At 53.6% G+C, this 20,777-nt stretch overlaps 1 protein-coding gene across 1 annotated transcript in view; it reads left to right on the forward strand.

Moving 5' to 3' along the window:
* Window positions 1-20,002, forward strand: part of SLC25A1 (solute carrier family 25 member 1) — a 37,350-nt gene extending 17,348 nt beyond the window's left edge. The window contains exons 3-10 of the mRNA XM_019539395.1: window positions 9,642-9,749; window positions 10,963-11,062; window positions 12,366-12,504; window positions 14,829-14,913; window positions 15,273-15,377; window positions 16,254-16,369; window positions 16,919-16,992; window positions 17,785-20,002. Coding sequence (XP_019394940.1) covers window positions 9,642-9,749; window positions 10,963-11,062; window positions 12,366-12,504; window positions 14,829-14,913; window positions 15,273-15,377; window positions 16,254-16,369; window positions 16,919-16,992; window positions 17,785-17,899 — 842 coding nt within the window. The 3' untranslated portion in view covers window positions 17,900-20,002. The remainder of the gene's footprint in view (window positions 1-9,641; window positions 9,750-10,962; window positions 11,063-12,365; window positions 12,505-14,828; window positions 14,914-15,272; window positions 15,378-16,253; window positions 16,370-16,918; window positions 16,993-17,784) is intronic.
* The last annotated feature ends 775 nt before the right edge of the window (window positions 20,003-20,777 follow it).

Here is a 20,777-nt window from a genome sequence, read left to right on the forward strand (position 1 = left end):
TCTGCGGGGATGAATAAGGGCTCTGTGTATCGGCCTGGCAGGCCAGCATCGGTTACGTTACTTAAATTACTGGCAGTGCCAGCAATCGGAGACTTGTGGACAAAGCAGCGTGAAGTGGAATGCCCTGGGATTACAGGCTGCAGGCCAGTGCCAGGACGTGTCTCACTGCCTGTGCCCACTGGATCAGATTCAGTGCTCCACTAACTATCTTGGGGTCAGCAGAGTGATGCCAGAATGACTTTATCTGGGTCTGAATCTGGGCAAACCCACCTCTGTGCTGTCTAGGCCACATAGCTCCTGGGTTTCCTAATTAAAAAAGAAATGCCAGGCTCCAAACTTGGTAGTGACACAAATGGCATGGCATGTTACATTATCGTGGTAAAGTGGTCAAGAAGTGGTTGTAAGTAGGGAGGCATTCCTGCTTGCACTGCTCTGCTGTCTGGTGGGAGTGCAAAACAGCGGGCTATATGGGTGTATGAATAACCACTTCCCTGACCCCTGTTTACTTGGAGCTGAGAGCTCAGGCAGCTCTGTGTTCATCCTGAGTGATGCCAGCAGCCTGCTTGCAACAGTGAGGGCAAGGTCAGTCTGCCGTAGCCCATGTAAAATCAAACCAGTCTCTATTTTCCCCTTGTCAGGATCCTTTTCCAGGTTTCACCTGATGTTTGCATGTTAGGGAGCAGCTGCATCTCCTAGCACAGGTTCTGCATGGCTGAGGGAAGACACCTGGAGCAAGAGGGTCTCCAGGGGAAAATGTTGAGCACCTCTCCTTTGTTAGGAGGATGGTTGCTTGTTGTAGAAAAAGATCCACTTAACTGCTGGAGGAGGGAGGGGAGCTTCAAGGGTGTGTGTGTGAAACTGGTTTCTCCAGCAAATGTGGAGGAGGCGGTAAACCCGAGTGTGCAAGGCAGCATGACTCCCCACAAGAGACCCCTTGCAGTTAGCAGAAACACAAGATAAGGTTACCTGCTTTAAGCGTGCCCTGTAAGCAGCCAAGGTGTGGGGACAGCACGGCAGAAGAGGGACCTGAGGTCTGCTGCGTGCCTGAGGCTTGTCAGTGTTGTAAACTCTCACAGCTCTATCTTGAGGCTTGTATTATTGGAAGCCCTGGCGCCTGGAGGCACGTGTGCAGGGAGTCTGGCTGTGAGTTTCTAGCCCTCAGAGTAGCCAAGGGCGTTGGACGGTGACTCCTAGACATGCAGTTAAGAAGATGAGACATCCCAAATCCAGCTTTTTAAACGTTCCTGCTTTGTAAGCTGTTCTTGTGTGGTTTTCTGTCAGGGCTCATCCCATGTGAATGCCTGAACTTAGCTGTGTTGCTTATAGGTTGGAAGAGCTCCATCAAGTTGAGGATGTGAGGGGCTGGGGGCAGCCCTGCCAGTTTCTCCAGGACTAACAGGGCACTTGCCCTGGACAGGGATGACAGCAGTGATGTGGGCAGTGCTCGGGGAGGGATCCCCTAGGGAAAGGCCCAGCGAAGTGTACTGTGGGTTGTGCAGGGGAGGATGAAATGTCAAGCCAAGTGTGATGCACAAACCCGCCTTCCTAGCTGATGCTTTCCCTTGAGACAAGTCATGACTTGTGCTGAAGACAAAGTGAGGTCAGTTCCCTTTGGCTTTAGAAGGACATGTCTGAGAAGACCATCCTCACCCCACTGTGGGGGTTTCTGCCTGTCTGGGAATGACCCTGGGCTAAAAAATAGTTTTGCCTTCATTGAGCAAGTGCCTTCTGAGGAGCGCGGGGCGCTGTGCAAGCATGAATTGGCCGTGCTGCCGAGCCGAAGTGCCCAGGCTTCGGAGCCAGGAGATTGATTCCAAATGAATTGGACTCTTGTTCTCTCTGGCTTGTGCGTCTCGACGGATTGTGGCTTACGTGTATTTTATGGAGGCCTAGATACCTACGTTGAGATCTCCTCCGCCTCCCCAAGTTTCTCAAAGTCACTGTCTTGGAACCGTGCAATTTCCAGGAGTTGAGCTTTAAAAACAAAACAAAAAAAAGAAAACCAAGAAACCCCCCCACCAACTCCTGATTTCAGGTTTTAGTACCTCCATGAGCTGGCCATGTGACCAGCTTAATCCTGTCAGTGAGGTGGCTGAATTCTACAATCTGTTTTTCTAAAGGAATAACAGAAGTACTGAGGAGGGAAAAGAACAGATTTTCAAGAGTGGCCTCAAATTCTGTGATCTGTGGGGGGGGGGGGGGGCAGGGACAGGGGCAAGAGGATGTTGTGATATTGAGGTGGCTAACAGTGGTGTCTCTTCCTAACTCTGCTATTGACTGAATGGGTAGCCTTGGTTGAGTCGCTTCCACCCCTCTGCCTCAGTTTGCCCATCTGTAGAATGGGGGTGTTGCACCTGGCCTCCTTTTAATATGCTTTATTATCTGGTGATGCTCCAGGATGCTCTAGTATGCAGTGCATTGTAAGTGAGGCTATATGTGCTAGACCTTGCACATCCACCTTGAATTGCAGGGCATGCTCTGGTACAGCAGCCCTGACCAAGCTGCTGCTCTATTACGGGCAGGGGTGCACATCGAATGAATCCTGTGATGTGTCCTCTGGCACAGGGTGCCTGCTCTCTCTTTGCCCGCTCTCCTAGCTCAGCCGCAGCAGCCCGGACCCAGAATCTCAAACTCCTTGTCCTTGCTGCAGAATAAACCCTTGGACCTTTCCGTTTTATATGGGGAAAAACTCCTGCTCTGCTCCTGTTCACAACTGTCATCATGAACAATTCCCAATCCCTGCCAGCTCCCTGGCAACCCGGCCAGGGCAGATCCTGTTCCTGTAATACATGTTGTCTGGGTGTTTGGCTCGCCTGCCAGTGGTAGGGGTGTGCCACGGCTCTGCTGAGTCAGGGTCATGGCTGTTTGCTGTTGAAAGAAAAGAAAAAAGGAGGTGGAGACAGGCCTGGGGCAGAGTAGGGAGGAGGACTTTGGCGGAGCGGGGGCTAGGTGGCATCAGTCGGATGGGAAGGAGAGGCAGAGATGAAACCGATGAGGAACTCCGTCCTACCCTTCTCTGCTCGTGCAGGCATCACCCCTGCATCTGAAACGGAGAATGCCTATATATATGAATTTGGGCCCTTAGATTTGGCTACTGGAGCTGACTCTCATGGAAAAGGATGCGTGAGGCTGGCTGGGCTACAGGACACGGGGAATCAGGTTTTAACAAGCCCTCCCCCAGACCATTGGTCCCCGCAGATCCAGAAGTCTGTAGGCTCTGAATGTTTAGCATAGTTTTCCTTTTGTAATAGGCAAGAGTCCTCCCACTGCGCTGATCTGACCCGTGTTACTGCAGGGCAGCAGGACGTGGCCAGGCTAGGCAATCGCTGAGCAGGCTGGTGCAGGAGAAAGTGCTAAGTAGGTGGAATGAGGAGGCAAATAGAGCAATTAAATTGTCTGGCCTGGTGTGTTGGCATCAGTAGCATTAGCAAATTGATGCAGGGGGGAGCTGAGGAGAGGGCAGGCGGGCAGGTATGGGGAGCTGGATTTGTGAGCAGAATGGAAGCCAGTGATGGAGTTCGGGATGCGGAGAAGTACTGTCAGCTTGTGCCTCCAGTGCTGCCTAGAAAAAAGGATGGGTTATGAAGTGTGTGTGTGGTTTCAGCATGGCATTATGCATGCTCTTATTTCCCAAAGGGGCAGCAACATGTGTGAATGGTGGGGATTTCAAGCTGCACCCTCTTTTTTTTATCCTCCCCTTCATTGCTATGTTTAAACCTGTAGCTCCTTGGTTTGATCTGAACTGGAGGTCCTACAGCTCAAGCATGCTGGCTGCCGATTTCAGTGGGTAGGACAGACCAGAAGAGAGCAGTTCTGATGAAAATGCCCAAACCCAAATGCCCGTAGCACTAAGGCAGTTCTGATCAGGAACTGGCCTAGTTCCTCGTAATGAATCAAACCCAAACGTTGGACCCAAACAGTGCTGCATCCCTGCAAACATTGGGAGAGCTCAAATCCAGGCTGGGCAGGCAGAGCTTAAGATATCTGGTGGCTCCTTTGACTTCAGTATTTTGAGAGAGAAGACTTTCTATTGATCTCAGCACCAGTTTGCTTCCACCTAGGCTGGAAAGCTGGCATGCTGTGTCTCGCTTCCTCAGCTTCAGCCTGTCTGAGCCCTGACGGACTTCTGAGGTGTCACTTCAGGGTGCAAAATAATTAGCCCCGCCCAGGCTAGGGACTTAACCCAACTTATTTGAGGTTCCAGCAGAAACACAGGCCTGCAGGCAGGAGAACTGAGTCAGAGAGGCTGGCACAACCGCCCAGGGGTCTGCTCTGTCCTTCTGATTTAATTAAGGCCAGTTTTTCTGTCTGGCATTGCCTCCTGAGAGCTGCTTGGGCTGGCTACATTTGTTTCATGGCTGTACCATGAATAAGGAAGGCCCTAATTTAGTAGTAATGGAGTCGGAGTCAAATAATAGGTCTTGTGTTGAAAAGAACTAAATTTAAAAGGTGGCAGGGAGGGAGTGTGACCGTGGGTCTGGGTTGGGTTCTGTGCAGGCTTTCCCTGGTGCCTTTTAATCCACACGAATTAAAAACCACAGAGTCTGTACAAGAAGCACGTGGTGGTAAATCTGCTTCAGAAATCCCTGTGCCTAGGGTTAGGCATATTTGTAAGGCCCTTTCTGCTGGGGAACCGCTGCTGCAGGGCGAAAATACTTCAATTATTTTTTATACTTAAGCCGCTGTCTATAAGGGTTCTCCATGGCTCCTCGCTCTTCTCTGCAGGCTTTCTGAGGCATTTTATAGTGAGTTTAATACTCATCCTGTCCTGACACCCAGAATTGACATCCTGTGAATTCAGGGTTGAACTGATCCTTCCTCTTGAACCAGAACACCTTGCTGTGCTGGTATCAGCTAGTGCCTACCCTAGAGCCCATAGCATGGGAGCTGGAGATGGTCTTGGAAAGCTTAGAGCTTGGTGAGAGCCCCAAACACTTCCATCACCAGCCACCCCAACACTGCTAACTGCTGAAAGCTGTTATTTTTATTTTTATTTATTGCATGGGAACATCGTTCTCGAATAGCTCTTAACACACACCAGCCTCCCCCTGCCCTGGGTCGGAGTCAGCCCTGGAATACCTGTGCAGGCGTAATTATAATAACACAGCCCTGCTGGGTCTGCATATCTGCAAATTGGCTTCTGCAGCACTTGGCTGAAAGTGAGGTTCCTGTTGCTGATCTCATGCTCACAAAACATCAGGGAGCTACATTTTCCTTGGACCCTGCTGTGGGTTCAGATTCGTACATGCAGGCAGCTGCTCCTGACTCCAGAGAGAGCTGCCTTTGCATATTCCTTAGGGCAGCATTTAGCCTAGAGGCATGGGGTGTTGAGGTAGATTTATTTAAAGCCCTGCAAGGCACCCCAGGGTTGATTAGTTTGCCCTGGGTAGAAGGGGGTCCTCTGCAATCTAGGAACTGGGGTAGGGCAGGCTGGCTGAGAGATCAAAATTAAAAAAAAAAAAAAAGAAAAAAGGTAGCTGAGCTAACCCATCACAGGCTGGTGGGTTGAACAGGATGAATGCCAGAAAAGGCCCCTTGGGACAAATTAGGGCCGTCTTGCCTGAAACAGAGGGGCAGGTCATCGTAACAGATGGACTGTCCTGCTGTGCTGCGCCGGCGCCTTGCTCCTGGCACCTCCGTGCTGTCTGACGCACCTTCTTTGTCCCCTTCCTTGCTCTGTCTCCCACCATCTGTCTATGTGCTGTTCCAGCTCTCTTGCTGGCCTCCCTGCTGGCACTGCACTTGCTGGGCGAGAGGAATGAAGCTGTGCTGTGGTTTGTCTGTATGGTGACAACATGCTGTGCGAGCTGTCGGGTGGATTGGCACAGCCCTGAGGGGAGAACAGAGAACTGCCCTCTCCCAGCCCAGGGTAGGACTGCTGTGAAGATGCCACTGTCACATGAGCATCCCCCTTCCTCAGGATGCTGAGCTGGGCAGCCTGGCCTCTCTCCAGCTCCGATGGGCCATCTCCCCTGGACACATGGGAGTAGAGAGTCAGACAGATCTTGGTGCACTTTGCAGTCACGTTCAGAGAAGTGCCAGTCCTGCATAGTTTCCTCTGGGTTATTACTTCTGCTCCTGTCTTATTGGTCCATCTGTATCTCTGGGGCAGTTAGCAGCAATTATTCTTCATGCTCTAGCAAAGCAGCCAGTAACTTAGTCTCAGTGCCTGCAAGATGCCACCTTTCTACAGATGGGGAAACTGAGTCATGGAAGGGATGGGATTACATGGGAGAGGCAGTGTGCCTTAGTACATAGGGCACCAGACAGAGTTGGGAGCCTGACCTGCTGCGTGACCTAGGATAAGACACTTCACCTCTTTGTGCTTCTGCTTCCCCAGCTGCACTTGGTCCCTCATGCCTGTTTAGACAGCTTTTAAGGGGTAGGGCTGGCTTCTCCCTGGGAGTTTGTGTAGTGGGTCCTACCATTTTCTTCTGGGCAGTCTTCTAAAATATGAACAAATGTCCAGCATTTTGCTCTGCTCAGCACTGGTGTTTATCCTGGCACTTCCTGGCTTGCCTTAGGAGCTGCTTGGGGCTGGGGGAATGGGGGAGGGCACTTAGAGTCAGGGGCATCGTATGGCTCTGCACACGCACATGCACATGGCTGGCATGCAGCCCTGGTAACTGCATGAAGGGGTGGGTTGGGGGACTGTTTGGGGTATGAGTGGGGTGTGGAGTGGGATGGCTATATGAGGGGGGCAGGTGCCTGCCAGTGCTGGGGCTGCAGCAGCAGGGGAGGGGAGGCGAGGCGCCTGCCCCTCCAGTGAGGGGAAAGGGGTGGAGGGCCCTTCAGGGGCAGCAGGGAGCTGCATGGCCAGGTTGGCATTCCTCGCAGGGTGGGACACCCAGGAGGAGCTGCTGGGCTGGGGGCTGGAGACTTGAAGCTGTCCCTGTTGCTTCAGGCTACCATAAAGGCAGTCATGGAGGGTAAAATCCTAAGCAGTCTTCATTGTTGCTCATCTAGTGCGTAACCCCAAAGATGAACCTGGGGCTGAGCCTTGCATAGCTGCCCTGGAAACGGGCCAGTCTGCTTGCCCAGCTTCACCAGGATGGCCCTCTTCCCAGGATCCAATGAGAACCAGAGTTTGCTGAGGCTGCTGCACATGCCTCCAGGTCTGTGCAGAGCCTCTATAGCAGGGAGTCCAGTGCCAGCCCTGCCACACGGTGCCATGTGGGAGGTGAGCAAAGGCAGAGTTTACCAGGCAAATGCAAGCAACTCTATGCAGCAGGTCACATCTTTTGCAGCTCAGTATGTGCATGTGCAGACCAACTTGTCAGGGAGCCCAGGGAGCTGGTAGTGGGAAGTGAGAGGTAGTTCTTAAGTTGGGTGTGGTGAAAGGAGCTAGGAGTGGAGGAGGGAGGGAAGTTGAAGCAAGTCTTGGCAGGAGTGTCTGGAGAACCATCTCTCTGAACCTGTAAAGTAGCTGGGTTCATTTTCTGTGTCTTGTGAGCAGCATCCTTACTTGACACAAGTAGGTGGAACAAGCCCCTATGAGACGGAGGACTTGCCTGTGGCACTGACTGTACCTGGGGCCAGAGCTAGGATCAAAATTTGTGTGTCCTTGGCCTGTACAATGTGTGGTCTGCCCTGTGCCCCCTGACTCAGATGATATGCTCCACTGGTGCTATAGCGTAATGGCACTAAACGCTTTTCTGGCAGCAGAACCCCCTGATGATTATGGGACGGGGCACCTGGAAGCTCCATGATGGTCGGAGACCCATGGTGCAAGGTGCTCTTTGTATGCTCAACAGAAGATGAACCTTGTCCTGAAAAGGTCATGGCACGTGCAAATAGAAACGGTGCAAATTTGAGCCGGGGCTTTTTCCCTCGGCGCACGTACTCGGACACGCACTTTGGTGTGAAGCAAATTGTGCCACTTGGGGCAAAATAACCTTGCCTGGCTCCTCCTGGATCTGTAGCCAGGGGGGAGCTAGAGCCCAGGACCAGCACCTGTGCTGTCCTCAGCAGTATAAAAAGCTGCCTTGTCCTGGTCCCATCCATATAAAAAGTTACCCTGGCAAGCAGCCTGGGGCTACTCACTCTCTGGAGCTTCTGGGGCCCAGCCAACTGATACCTGGGGTCATTGTGCCAGCCCTTGTGCCAGCTGGACTGCTGCAGCAGCATCCCAAATCCATTGTTTTAAATACTCCAAAATCCGTGTTCTTCCACATTGAAAACAAAAAACCACTCTACACACACCTAGAGAGACAGACGGTGATAAGCTGGGTAATGCTTTATTGGTATATTTACGATGTTAAAGCTGTGGAAGCCTACCAGTTTCTTTATCATCATGAAAAAGTAAATTCTGAATACCTATATGTGTTGATCTGTGCTATTGGTTATCTTCATACATGATGGGTGTGTCATGGGGGGATGTGGTGTTTGTAGAAAGGGGGTGATAAGGGGTGTGGGGGAAGGCAGGTGGGTGGATTTGGAGGGATGTGGGTTGGTCTGTGGGTAGGAGTGGGGCAATTGCTGGGGGCGCTGTGGGTGTGGGGGACCTTGTGTGGGGGCTGCTCAGGAAGGGTGGGTCCCCTGGCCTCCTCAAGGTGCAGCCCCCCCCCGCCCAGGGTCACAGCTCCACCCTGGAGGGCCACAGCCCCTACCCTCACAGGGCCCCTGCCCAGGGCCCATAACTAACCTTTAACAGCAGCAGCGGGGGGATCATGTGCCAAGCCCAGCTTGGTTTTGCCGTCCCTGGGACTGCTCTTGTTGCTTAGCCAGCCTGGTCTTTTGGCAGCAGGACCTGGCGTAGGATGCGGGGACCATGTGCCAGGCCCAGCTGGGTTCTGGGGCCCCTCTGCAGCCCAGCCGGGCTGGGCCCAGATCCCTGAGGCTCGCTAGTCTTGCTTTGCACTGGAGCGGGTAGCACGGCTCTGGGAAGCATGCACAGGAGCCGTGCCTCCCGGAGCCCTGTGACCCGCTCCAGTGCAAAGCCAAACTAGCAAGCCTCCAGGGATCTAGGCCAGGTCCTCCCCCTCCCCCCCCCTTACCTCGGACAGTGCTGGGGGAAGCAGGAATACAAAGAGATGCTCTGGCCAAAACCAGAGTGTCTCTTTTGGAGGACTGGCTCTGGGCACAGTCTTGAACCGTGCCTTGCTCTGCTCTATTGTGGAGTGTGTTTTTTAGACCCCTGGATATCCATGGGTCTATTTTCTCCCCGTGCTGCAAGTTTGCAGCACGGGGAACGTATTTTCATTCTTGCATGTGCCTGTTGCCTTCCCTCAAAGGGGTTTGAGGCGCGGCAACAGGCACATGTGTGCTTGTCTGAACGCGCCCAACGTGTAGGGGGAGCAGAGAGCATCTTCTTCAACAGAGTAAGCAGACACCACTGTGGGCCAGGCGTTCAGCTGAGACCCAGTGGCTGGAGTTGCTCATCTCGAGAGCTGCTCCTTGTTTAGACACCAGGATAAAAGCAGGTTTGCTGAAGAGCTTGTAAGTTATGGAGGAGGTTCCGAAAACCTGTTCCTTGCTTTGGTGCTGGAATGGGAGGAAAGTGGGCACTCATCCATCTCCAAGTGCTGTGAGATGGGGCTGGGCAGTCAGAAAGTGTGTAGATGGGTCATGCCAGGGGAATGCTCAGTGTTGGAATAATAATTTAGTCCCCTGCTACAGCTCCCTCTCTTTTCTATCTCCAGGTGGCATTGCTGGTGGCATTGAAATCTGCATTACATTCCCCACTGAGTACGTGAAGACACAGCTCCAGCTAGATGAGAAGGCGCATCCACCACGGTATGCTGGCATTGGTGAGTCTGCAGGTTTGGAGTTGCCTGGCCATGGGATGGGGGAGTCTGCCTGGATCGTGAGCCCATGGAGCCACTGCAGTCGGGTGGGTGCTCCTCTTCCTCTGTAGCTTCATGCTGGCTTCATGGGGACTGCAGTCCGTATCTGCCTCTGAGCTGGAAGGGGCCCTAGTATTCCCCTGCCACCAAGAAACCCTTCCATTGTTGTGGTATGTCTAGAACAGATCCCTGCAGTCTCTCAAGCTTAAATGTCCACCAGTAACCAACCTTAGAGGCCTCTCGGTTAGATGAGATCTTCCCCCAGTGCATCGCATCACATGTCATGCAAGGCACCTGGGAGCCAGTGTATGCATTAGGCAAGGCTCCAAGCCAGTGTGTGCATTAGGCAAGTGCAGGCTGCATCAGAACAAAGGAGCTGGAGGAGTCCCAGGCATGATGGCTTCTTTTCCAGGCCAGATAGAGCTGCAGGAGTCCTTGACTAGCAGAACCAAAACTTCCTGCTGGTGTCCAGGCCACTTGCTGCATGGTGTCAGTACTGGGCACTGCTGCTGGCCCTCTGACCCTTCTCCCAGCTGAGATTTAGACAGCCAGCCAGGCAGTGGCTGGCAAGGCAGGCTGAGGTCAGGGCAGAGTATGTGGTTCCAAAGCTGCTGGTTCTGTGTTTGGATTGGAGCTGTGCTCCCAAGGACCTGTGGAGATGTCAGCCCATGACTCGCTCCAAGTCCAGCTGAAAAGTAGCTCTGCAACCCAGTGCTTCCACCTGCTGTTGCAGGTGCTCCTTTGTCCAGCACGTCTCTGCAGTTGCAGGCAATGTCCTGCTGCATGTGCGTCCCACCAGAGCCCGTGTGCTGGGAGTCATGAGCAGTCAGCCATATGCCAGAGACCTTGCTGCATGTGACTTTTAACTTCACCTGTAGAGGCCACGACTTCCGTGCTCTGCCATGTGGCCCACATCCGTTAACTGCAGGCAAGGTTGGTTCCTCAGCTCACTGGCTGTAGGTATTAGCTGATGTGAGCACGTTCACTGGCCGGTGTCTAAAGGTCTCTGATGGAGCATTTGCAGCCGGCTTTTCACATTACCCCCAGCTCTTCTTTCTTGCTCCTATGAACATCCATAGCACTGGGGATGGTGAGGGCAGTGCCTGGCCTGGTGGGGGTGCTGCCATGTCAGCTTGAAGAGGTGACCAAACCTTTTGGTCCATGCCATTTTCCCTAGCGGACTGTGTGAAGCAGACTGTGCGTGACCATGGAGTGAAGGGGCTGTACCGAGGTCTCAGCTCGCTGGTGTATGGCTCCATACCCAAAGCTGCTGTGAGGTAAGGAGCTCCAGGGATGGTTTTCTCTTGGTGGGTGGGGGCTGGGGTGTTGAGATGGCTCTGGATGATGTCCAGCCAGTTAGGCTGGCTGCAGCAGTATGTATTTGAGGCCCAGTGGATCAACATCACCCCTGTGTGTGAGCTGGGTGTCCCCAGCTGACTTGGACACCACTGTGGAGGTCCTTATGGTCTCCCTTACTCCCACGAGTCTCCCAGACCAAGTGGAGCAAACCCCCAAAGAGATCCCTTGGAATCTCCGTGGGAAAATTGTCCTCCTTGCCTTGTGGCACTTTGGGGCTGTTGCCCTGGCCAGGGTTAGCACTGCAGAAGGAAGAAATGCAAAGCCGGGTCTGTGCTGTCCTAGCACCCAAGGCCTCCTGCCTTCCAGGCACCTCTCCTGGCTGGCTGTGGATGTACATCCCCTGAAGGAGCTGCAGAGTAGGGTCTGTCCCTAGAGCCCTGAGCAACTCTGAGAGCAGAGGAGCTTCTCGGGCATGTGGTTCTCTCCATAATAACAATGTGTGCAGTGTTGTCGGGACAAATGGTGAGGGAACAGAGGGGTGACGGGGCACGTCACTAGGGCGGCTCGCTCTCGGTGAGCTGTTCCTGTACAGTGCTTCAATCCCCCAGAAGACAGCAAGGTTGTGGCCCTATGTGCCCTTCACCTTTTGGGCCAGCCTGAGAAAACAATCCAGAGCTGCGGCAGAGAGCCATGCCAGAGGTGCTGGCTCAAAGAGCGGTTTGAGTAGCTTGTTCTTCACCCCTTCTCTGTGCCACCTCCATGAGGTGACTTTTTCTCCAGTGATGTAAAGCAGTATGTTTGCAATTGGCCAGTTCTCCTGGTGTGGCAACATGAGGTCGTGAATCAGGAGGGAAGGAGGCTGGATGAGATGCTGGGGCTGGCAAGACTGGCCCTGGCAGAGGCTGCTGCGTCTTTGTTTCTACTTGTCACTGATAGCCGTCAGTAGTCCCAGCCTGGTGCCTGGCCCCATCCCCTTGGCTTGTTGGGAGATTTGCACCTGGCTTTCCCGGGGGACTGTTTAGAAACAGGTGCAGCTGGCAAAGGAGAAGGGCCTGAGGGTCTGCATATGATGGATGCAGGGGAGGCCAGGCAGTGGCATGGCATTAGGGAGGGGCCAGGCCAGGGAAGCCCTTCTTATGGCCTCTCTCCACCTCGATACTGAGCAGGAATTGGGAGTGAATCCCATTTGAAGGGCCCCAGCTGCCCCCAGCTCTGTGCCCACCATCTAGCTCTCTGCAGGGTCCAGCAAGTTTCGCATCTGTGGCCTTTCTCCCCTGCCAGGTTCGGCATGTTCGAGTTCCTCAGCAACCAGATGAGAGATGAGCAGGGGAAGCTGGACAGCACGCGCAGCCTCTTCTGTGGGTTGGGAGCTGGGGTGGCAGAGGCAGTCATGGTGGTGTGTCCCATGGAGACCATTAAGGTACAGCAGAGACCTGCAAGCCTACATAGGGGCCTACACAGAGGGGAGCTCTTTGCTGCCCCTGGGATGTTCTGGGAATGAGTCGGAGCAGGAGGGAAGAGGCTGGGAAGACTTGCATGTTTGGAGGAAGCTTTTGCCCTGATACCTGCTGCATGACCTAGAGCTCAAGCTAGTAAACCACTTCCAAACACTGGGAGCAGTGCATTGGCCAAACTCAGCTTTTCTGCTGTGGCCAAGAATGGAGTTCTGCTTTGCTGAAGATGAAATGACTACGGCCTTCTGATGAGCCCTAGTGGTGAGAAGTGGGATTTTCAAGAGCAGGCTTTCCCTAGAGGGACTTCCTTGTGGATGGACGGTGCAGGCAACCCCTCTTTAGCGCTCTTAACTGGTTCTGGAGAAACCAAGCGCTAAGTGAAACAGCGTTAAGCAAAACCCATTTCCCCATAGGATTTAGTGTAAATAAAGATAATTGGTTTCGCACCACCTGCCAGCCCTGGCCAGGTTGCTCCCAGCAAGACACCACGTGGGCTGTACCAGGGAAGGCATCAGCTCTTCCTGGCCTCATTGTTCCCCTGCTGTGATGGCCCCTGCTGGCCCACACCTACCGGCTGCCAGAGCACCTGTGCATGCCCCCAGCCACCCATCCATGGGGCGCAGAGTAAGCAGTAGGGCCACCTACCTGTCCATGCCCTGCTTTGCCCACTGGGGGTTCCCTCCAGGCCCACCACCACTGGGATGAGCCGCCACCACCAAATTTGCTGCAGGCTCGAGACGGCTTCTGTGCCCCACGGGTGTGTGACCTGAAGCAAAACGGCATGGGCTGCAGCCCGGGGGTGGGAGAGCTCTGTGGGCTTGGCTTGCACTGGCTCAGGCTCTGCACTGCTGCCAGCCCTGGTCTTGGGCCCCGTGCTCCTGCTGGCTCAGCCCCTGTGCTAATGCGCCCCACCCACCGCTTCTCGCTGCCGCTCCAGCGCCACGTGCCAGAGCGGACCCTGCACGCCTGGGCTCCAAGCTCACGCCGCCTGGCCCCTCACCCTCCTCTTCTCACTGCTACCACTCCTCCCTGCCCACTCCAGCACCACATGCCGGAGCAGACCCCAGGCTTCTACCACCCCTCCCTGGGCTCCCACCGGCTGCCACTTGCCACTTCCCTCACCACCATGGCCACTGCTTCTCCCACCCCCATGCTGAGCGTTATAACGAAGCGCTCAGTGCTGAGTGAAACTAGATAGGTATATTAAATGAGCACGATAACGAAACCTCGTTAAGTGAGGGTTGCCTGTATTCACTAGAACTCAGACTGGATTTGACTTTCTTGGCCTACCTCTCCCGTGCTGGCAGACTTTGTTTAGGGGCTTGACCCCAGAACCTGACACTCAACATACTAACGTGAACAGCAATAATGCAAAAAGCATGGCCAAGTACCTCAATCAGTGGCAAGGTGCCCCACGCTCTGAAGCTATTTCTCTCTCAACTCTTTCCCCATGTGCTGGGCTCAGTTTTCCTTCCTCACTTTGACACCCAGATCCAACATCTCCTGTGAAGCATGGGCTGCAAACAGGAATTTAACTGCAAAATATGTCCCTGTAAATGGTAACTGGGCACAAAGGCATCCTGTAGTGTGTGATATTATGTCTGAAACCCAGGCTGGACAATTGGCTAGAGGAATCATGACCACCTCCTGCCTCTCCCTGAGAGGAGGTTGAGAACACAGTGTGCTGTCACTGGGATGATTTGGGACCCTGGAGGCTGTTCTTGGCTCTGCCACTGACCTTGCTGAATGACTTAAGTGAATTGCATGCAGAAAAACTAGAAATCTTGGTTCCAAAATGATACCATTTATTAGACCAATATTTATTAGGTGAATCACTTCACCCCTCTGCCTCAGCTCTCCCATGTGGGAAGCAATTGTTACTAATGTATTTAAGACCTCACAGGTGATCAGTAGGTTCAGTTGTGATCTGGTGACATGAGTTAGTAATACCCACCCTCCTGTCCGTCCCTGGACTTCCAGATTCTCTTCAACAGGTTGCTACCTTTGTACATTTTGGGTATTCCTCAGCTGAAATCATTCTGGGTAAGGCAAGTGTCTAGACTGCAGGGCGCTCTTCCCGACTGGCCTCCATTAGTGCTTGCACATGGGTAGATACAGAGTTTTAGCCCTGCACTGCTGAATTCCCAAGCAAAGCACAGCTGCTGGACATCTGGGTGGGGGTGCTGAGACTCCTGTAGTTCTGGGATACCCATGGGGGGGGGGGCCTCTCTACATCCTGGTGGGGCTTCATGGCAAGCTCTAATTTTTTTTTTCCACGCCCCCCCCGCAGGTGAAGTTTATCCATGACCAATGCTCCCCCAAGCCCAAGTACCATGGTTTCTTCCATGGTGTGCGGGAGATTGTCCGTGAGCAAGGTGAGTGAGGTCTCTGGAGCAGGGTAGCAAGGAAGGGGAGACCAAATGACAGGTGGCTGTAGCTTTCTGGCAGCTCGCCAAAGCCATGCAGACTTCACCCCTGCAGCCAGTGTGAACTTGAACATCACATCCTGCACAAATCGACACTTTGTACCATCCTGTCCAAGCTAAATATATGTGTGAACCAAGCAGGTGGGACCCCAGGGGAAGATGGTGGCTGTTTGTGCCTGGTGTGCATGTGGAGAGGGAAGGGCTGTATTGTGGGGCTGAGGGCTGAGAGGCAGGGTGTTGTGGTGGTTTTGGATGAGCTGTTCTTGCTGCTGTGTCCTTCCCCTAATGTTGTCTCCATTTTGCTGCAGGTCTGAAGGGCACCTACCAGGGGCTGACAGCCACTGTCCTCAAGCAGGGATCCAACCAGGCCATTCGCTTCTTTGTCATGACCTCTCTTAAGAACTGGTACAAAGGTATGGGGACTCTGCTCTTCCCAGTACAGCTGCTGACTCCCAGCTAGGCCAACCCCTGCCTCTGCACAGCTCCGGGAGCTCTGGCTACCATTGGCCAAGACTGTCTAAGATTTCCTGCATCAAAAGGAGTTTTTAGGCTTCTTCCAGCCTCCCCTGAGCTTCAGTCCTTCCCTCAAACAAGAATGCCCCCCTCTCCGTCTCTGCAGCTTTGCTTCTACTGGATGGAGAAAGGGACAGTGCAGAGGTGGGGAGAAGAGGAGCCCAGGGACTTCAAAACGTAAGCCAGCAGGAGCAGTGGAACAGGCCCCCCTCCCATGCTGTGCTCTGCCTTCTCACATCTGCTTGCTGCATCATTCAGGCTCCCTCATCGTACTTCCAGGGCTCCCTCATCATATTTCCAGGGTTCCTGTGGACACTTGGATCTACACAGAACTGAGCCACCAGGAGTTACTTTCTCACCCCTGCACTCCAGACCAGTGTGCCAGGGCCTCCTGCTCTCCAGGCCCCGAGTCCAGTAGGATCTTAGGGGCTCTGTGAGCTTTCAAGTCTCTGTAAATGCCAGTCGGCCTCAAATGGCTGCACCAGCTCCTGCCTGTTGCTGGTGTCTGCAGAAAGCTTGTCTCTGGTCCCTGCAGCCCTGTTGTGTCCCCAGAGGCATCATGACTCCTGCTTGTTGGGGCCCAAACTAGTACTGCTCTGGGTTGCCACCCAAGCCTTTCAGAGCCTGCACAGCCATTATGTGCAGAAAGATTTGGTGATGTCCCTTCCCTTGCTTGGTTTCTAACCATCTTTGTCCTATGTTTCTCTTCTGTTCAACCTTCTCCCACCCACCTTCTCTTGCTGTCCCCTCAACACCTGGCCCCTTCCTCTTCCCAGGGGATGATCCAAATAAGGTCATTAACCCCTTTATCACTGGTGTGTTTGGGGCCACTGCTGGAGCTGCAAGCGTCTTTGGCAACACCCCGCTGGATGTGGTGAAAACCAGGATGCAGGTACAGTGTGTAGTCACAACTCCTTGGCACTTACTGAGAGCCTGCTGTTGGCCTCCCTACCCACAGTGATGTATACCTGTTCAGGGCCCATTGGCCAAGTGTAGAAATGGCAGCACAGGGAACTGCTGTACAAAAGAAGAGCAGGGGCCAAGAGCATTCCCCATGACAGTCCTTCAACACTGGTGCCTTTGGGTGGTCATGTCCATACTAGCTGAACTGTTTTGGATTTAGGGCTAGTGTAGTTTCGTCTGATAGCCCTAGCTGTAAGTGACACTGCCCTCTGGGTACCTTTTTGTGCTGCTCCTTGAAGGAGAGGTTCACGGGAAATTTGCCAAGCTGTGGTTCAGGTTGCCCTGAATAGCGGTGGCCGTACCTTTGGCCCATTGTGTATAATTTGTGTGGACATGAGTTCTATGCCAGGGAAACCACAGGATGGTGAACACGACTGGTGTAGGCCCCAGGTTCCCTTGCCTAGGAATGAGTTTTTTCTATTAACCTACCCCAGGGCTGTGATGTCAGTGTTTGACCCTTCTCTCTTACTTCCTTTAGGGGCTGGAAGCGCACAAATACAAGAGCACCTGGGACTGTGCCTACAAGATCATGAAATACGAAGGGCCCCTGGCGTGAGTCCTGTGTCTTGTCTCCTTTTGGTGTGAGGGCAGCACGGGTGCTTGGGGCTCTGAAAGAGGGGGAGGAGGGTGGTGTTGAGAACAATCCCTCCACCACAATCCAGTGCCACTGGCAAAGCAGCTGAACAGAGGAACAGGTGTCAGCTTGGGGTTCCTGGTTAACAGGCATCTGCTTCTGGGATTTGGAGGCTGAGAAGCCTCTGGGCCTGTGTGTATGGCAGGCTTGTCCCTGGTTGTAAGGGGCAGTCTAGAAAAGACAAAAGGGTGAATAGAAGGGGCAGGGAGTAGGTGTGGTCTGGGTGTGAGCTGCTCAGCAGAGATGTAGAAGGCTGGAAGGATAGGGAAGGGAGTGGGGAGCAAGTAAGGATTTTATTAGCTTTTGTGCAAGTGACGCCAGCCTGTGGGCTACGATGAAATTTTCTGGCTTGCACCAGCTGAGGAACTGGTCCAGAACCTCCAGAGAAGCTGAGCCAGCTGGGTAGAAGAGATCCTGCTTCACAGCTGTTAGTAGAAGCCCCTGGTCAGGGTACTTGAAAGTTTGTCATTGCTGATTTTGAAATTCCTTTTGGAGTTCCCTGGCCTGGAGGGAGCTCCTCCATAACACCTTGCTGCCAGCAGGGACCAGGACACATGCAGCTCACAACTTATGGTGGAGGGGTTGAGCTGGAGAGCAGGGTGAGGTGTCATAGTCCTGGCCTTTCCTGCTCCACCAGAGGAAGCCCAGGTACTACCTCACTCCAGTCTGCCAGGCTCCCTGCTCACCCCTTGCCTCTCCCCTGCTGACAGGTTCTACAAGGGCACCGTCCCGCGCCTGGGTCGGGTCTGTCTGGACGTGGCGATTGTCTTTGTCATCTATGATGAAGTGGTCAAGCTCCTCAACAAGGTGTGGAAGACGGACTGAGCCCATGGCTCCGGGCAGCGGCACCGCCTTCACCTCTGCCAGGCCACAGCTGGAGAAGGATGACCAACCCCAGAGGAACCAGAGGGACACTTCACCAGAGGCGGTGCTGGGGGCTCAAGTCTCCCATGTGTGTGCAGGCAGGGGAAGCCACCCCATGTCCCCCTCCCCATCCCTTCTTTTAACAAACCCAGTGTCCTTTATTTATAGGAATGAACTGTGGATAGGTTTAAATTATGGATTGTGCAATGTCATGATGGGGGGGAGGGGGAAATCTTATCTTCAAGCTTCACAGTGGCCAGCTGTGGCTGCTTGGAGGGGTGGGAGGAGCTAGGAGCTCGGTGCCCATGAGTGAGAAAGGCGCCACGGTTCTTCAGCTCAGAATTCAGCCAGTTTCCTTTTGCCTTTGGACCAAATTAGGCAGCAAGTAGCTTTCCACTGACAGGCACTGTTATGCCATGTCTATCCTAGCAGGCTGCACTGCACTGAGGGAGGCTGGGGGGCTTGTTGCATCCCCTGCCTTGCTGTGAGGGCCCTGGCTGTAGGGGAGCTCCCAGCTACTCCAGTGCCAGCTTCTAGATGCAGGAATTGCTAGAGGGGATGGTTTGGATCTCAGCCTATCTCCATCAGTGATGGGGAACCCCAGCCTGCTCTAGCAGACCTCATCCTTGCCTCAAGTGCAGCATTTCCCATTGGAAGGGGCAACTTAATGCTGTGTGGCCTATATCGGCTGTTTTGCCTCTGGAAGCTGGGGGGTGTCACAGGGCAGCCAGTGTTGGTTTGTCCTTCCCCTCTGAGCCAGATCCAGTATGACCCGTGGCCTTAAATCTGTTCTGAGCATGCCCGCCCTCCTGTCAGCTCTGCCAGGCCAGCAGCATCCCTTGGAGGAGAGTGGAGAATCCATTCTGCACCGCCTCTCCTTGTAGTTGAGGGCAGACAGCATGCCCTGTCCTGTCCTCCCCTCTCACCGTTGGCATCTGGCAGAGCTGTTGCAGGCCTGGCACATCCCTGACTCTCCAGCCCAGACGTGTAACATTCTGGTATGGACCGAAGGCACCCATGCCACTGGGTCTCAGTGAAGTTTTGGTTTTCATTGCTGAGGAAACATCCTCAGAACAACCAGAACCTGCAGCACCTCTGCTGAAGCCCCTCTGTTTACAATTTGAAGGTGTGAGGGTGGGGCAAGAGCACAGGTGACACCCTCTTGCCTTACGCTTGGCCTTTGTACCACTCGCGAGGAGGCCCTTTCCCTCATTAGGGCATTCCTTCTTGTGCATTCCTGCCTCCTGCCCCCTTTCTGCTTCTCTGTTCCAGTGATGAGGGCCATATAAGTACCTAGAGACTAAATGAGCTCAATGTGGACCTAGTAAACACCTGCACTGTATCTGAAGAGAACTGTAGGTCTCTGCCCAGTGCCAAGTGCTCATAATGATTCCAGTCTGTTTGTGCCAAATTGTGTGTCTTGTCTATGATGGAGATGTGGGGGTCTCTCTGTTCAATGTTCTGTTGGTAACAAATACAGCCTTAATACTACCATACCAGAGGAGTTAGGAGAGTGTCACTCTCTGCTTCAAAGCCATGGAGACTTTTTTTTTTTCTATTACATTTTGTGTTAGCAACTTGAATAAAATCGAAAGCTCTTCTGAACGAAGCCTGAGCATGAAAAGCCAGCACACATCCCTACCAGGGTGCAAGTGCACTTGAGTGTGTGTTCAGTAGTTGACTACGCTATTCCACAGTATTGGTCCCGGACCTTGCAGCTCCAGCCACGTACATTACTGCAGCATTGGCAGCCTCTGGTGTGCCATGCATCTGCCGACAGTCACTGGCAGCTGCCCGCAGCACGGTTGTTTGCAGTGGTCTGGCTGGCCAGGGTGCACGCTGGCTCTCGGGGGAGTGCTATACAGGACGCCTGGTCAGGTGCTTTGTTCCTCTCTTGCTACTATTGTAGAACCCAAGGGTTCCTTTTGAAGCTTGTTGGGGTGGAGGGTGTTAGTATTGCACTTGAGGTTGAATGGTAGAGCAAGTCTTTCTCTTGCCATTGTCAAGGCCAAACTGGTGCTCTTTGGTGAGAGCATCCACAATAAACCAAAGTTTCCTGTTTAACAAGTCTCTCTTGGTTGCTGTGTATGGGCCAGTGGCATCCTGCCTCTGTGTGAAGACTTTGCTCACTGGATGTAAACTCCCCCTCTCCTGCCTTTCAGGCGAGCAAAGCCATCTGGAGTGAAGTCCTGGGTCTCAGGGCCCAGTCCCCGCAAGCCCGTGTCACTGATGTGGTTGAGTACATAGAAACTGCCCCACTCTGTTGCTTTCAGGTCACTTGCTGAGGCTGTTTTAGCCCTCGTGTGATGCAGTTTGGCTTACAGTACACAAATAGCCACGTGCTTCCCCTTCGGTTGCAGGGTATTTGCCCTGTTGCTGCCTTGACACCCCATGTGATGGCAAAGAGGTCAGGAGTTCCCACCCAGTCCACTCCTCTCCTGGCTGGGCAGTGAGATCTGGGGCCTGACGCTCGGTATGTGCCACAGGGTGAGGTCCTGAAGGGACTAATCACTACAGCATGTGGTGGACCAGTAGGGGCGCTCCTGTGTTGAGCCACCCACCTCCCTGTGCCCAACCACCTTCCAAGCTCCAAGTGCCTCCCTAGGGGCGCCTCATGTCTGGCTGCCCCCTTTCCTGGAGCACACTCACTAGCCCTGGGATAACGTGTGCTGCCACCACCCTGAGAAGGGACTGTCTCGGCCCTGTGTCCTTGGGGAAACACAGGCCTAATAGTCCTGTGGGTACTTGACCCAATACAGGCACTTGAGGCACTTCCCCAAATCGGGGCCAAAAAGGAAAGTCTCCCTTAGTCCACAGACCTAAGGGGCCTCTTAGGCAT

The sequence above is a fragment of the Crocodylus porosus genome, unplaced genomic scaffold (assembly GCF_001723895.1).
Source record: "Crocodylus porosus isolate Cpor-Errol unplaced genomic scaffold, CroPor_comp1, whole genome shotgun sequence".
NCBI classification, from domain to species: Eukaryota; Metazoa; Chordata; order Crocodylia; family Crocodylidae; genus Crocodylus; species Crocodylus porosus.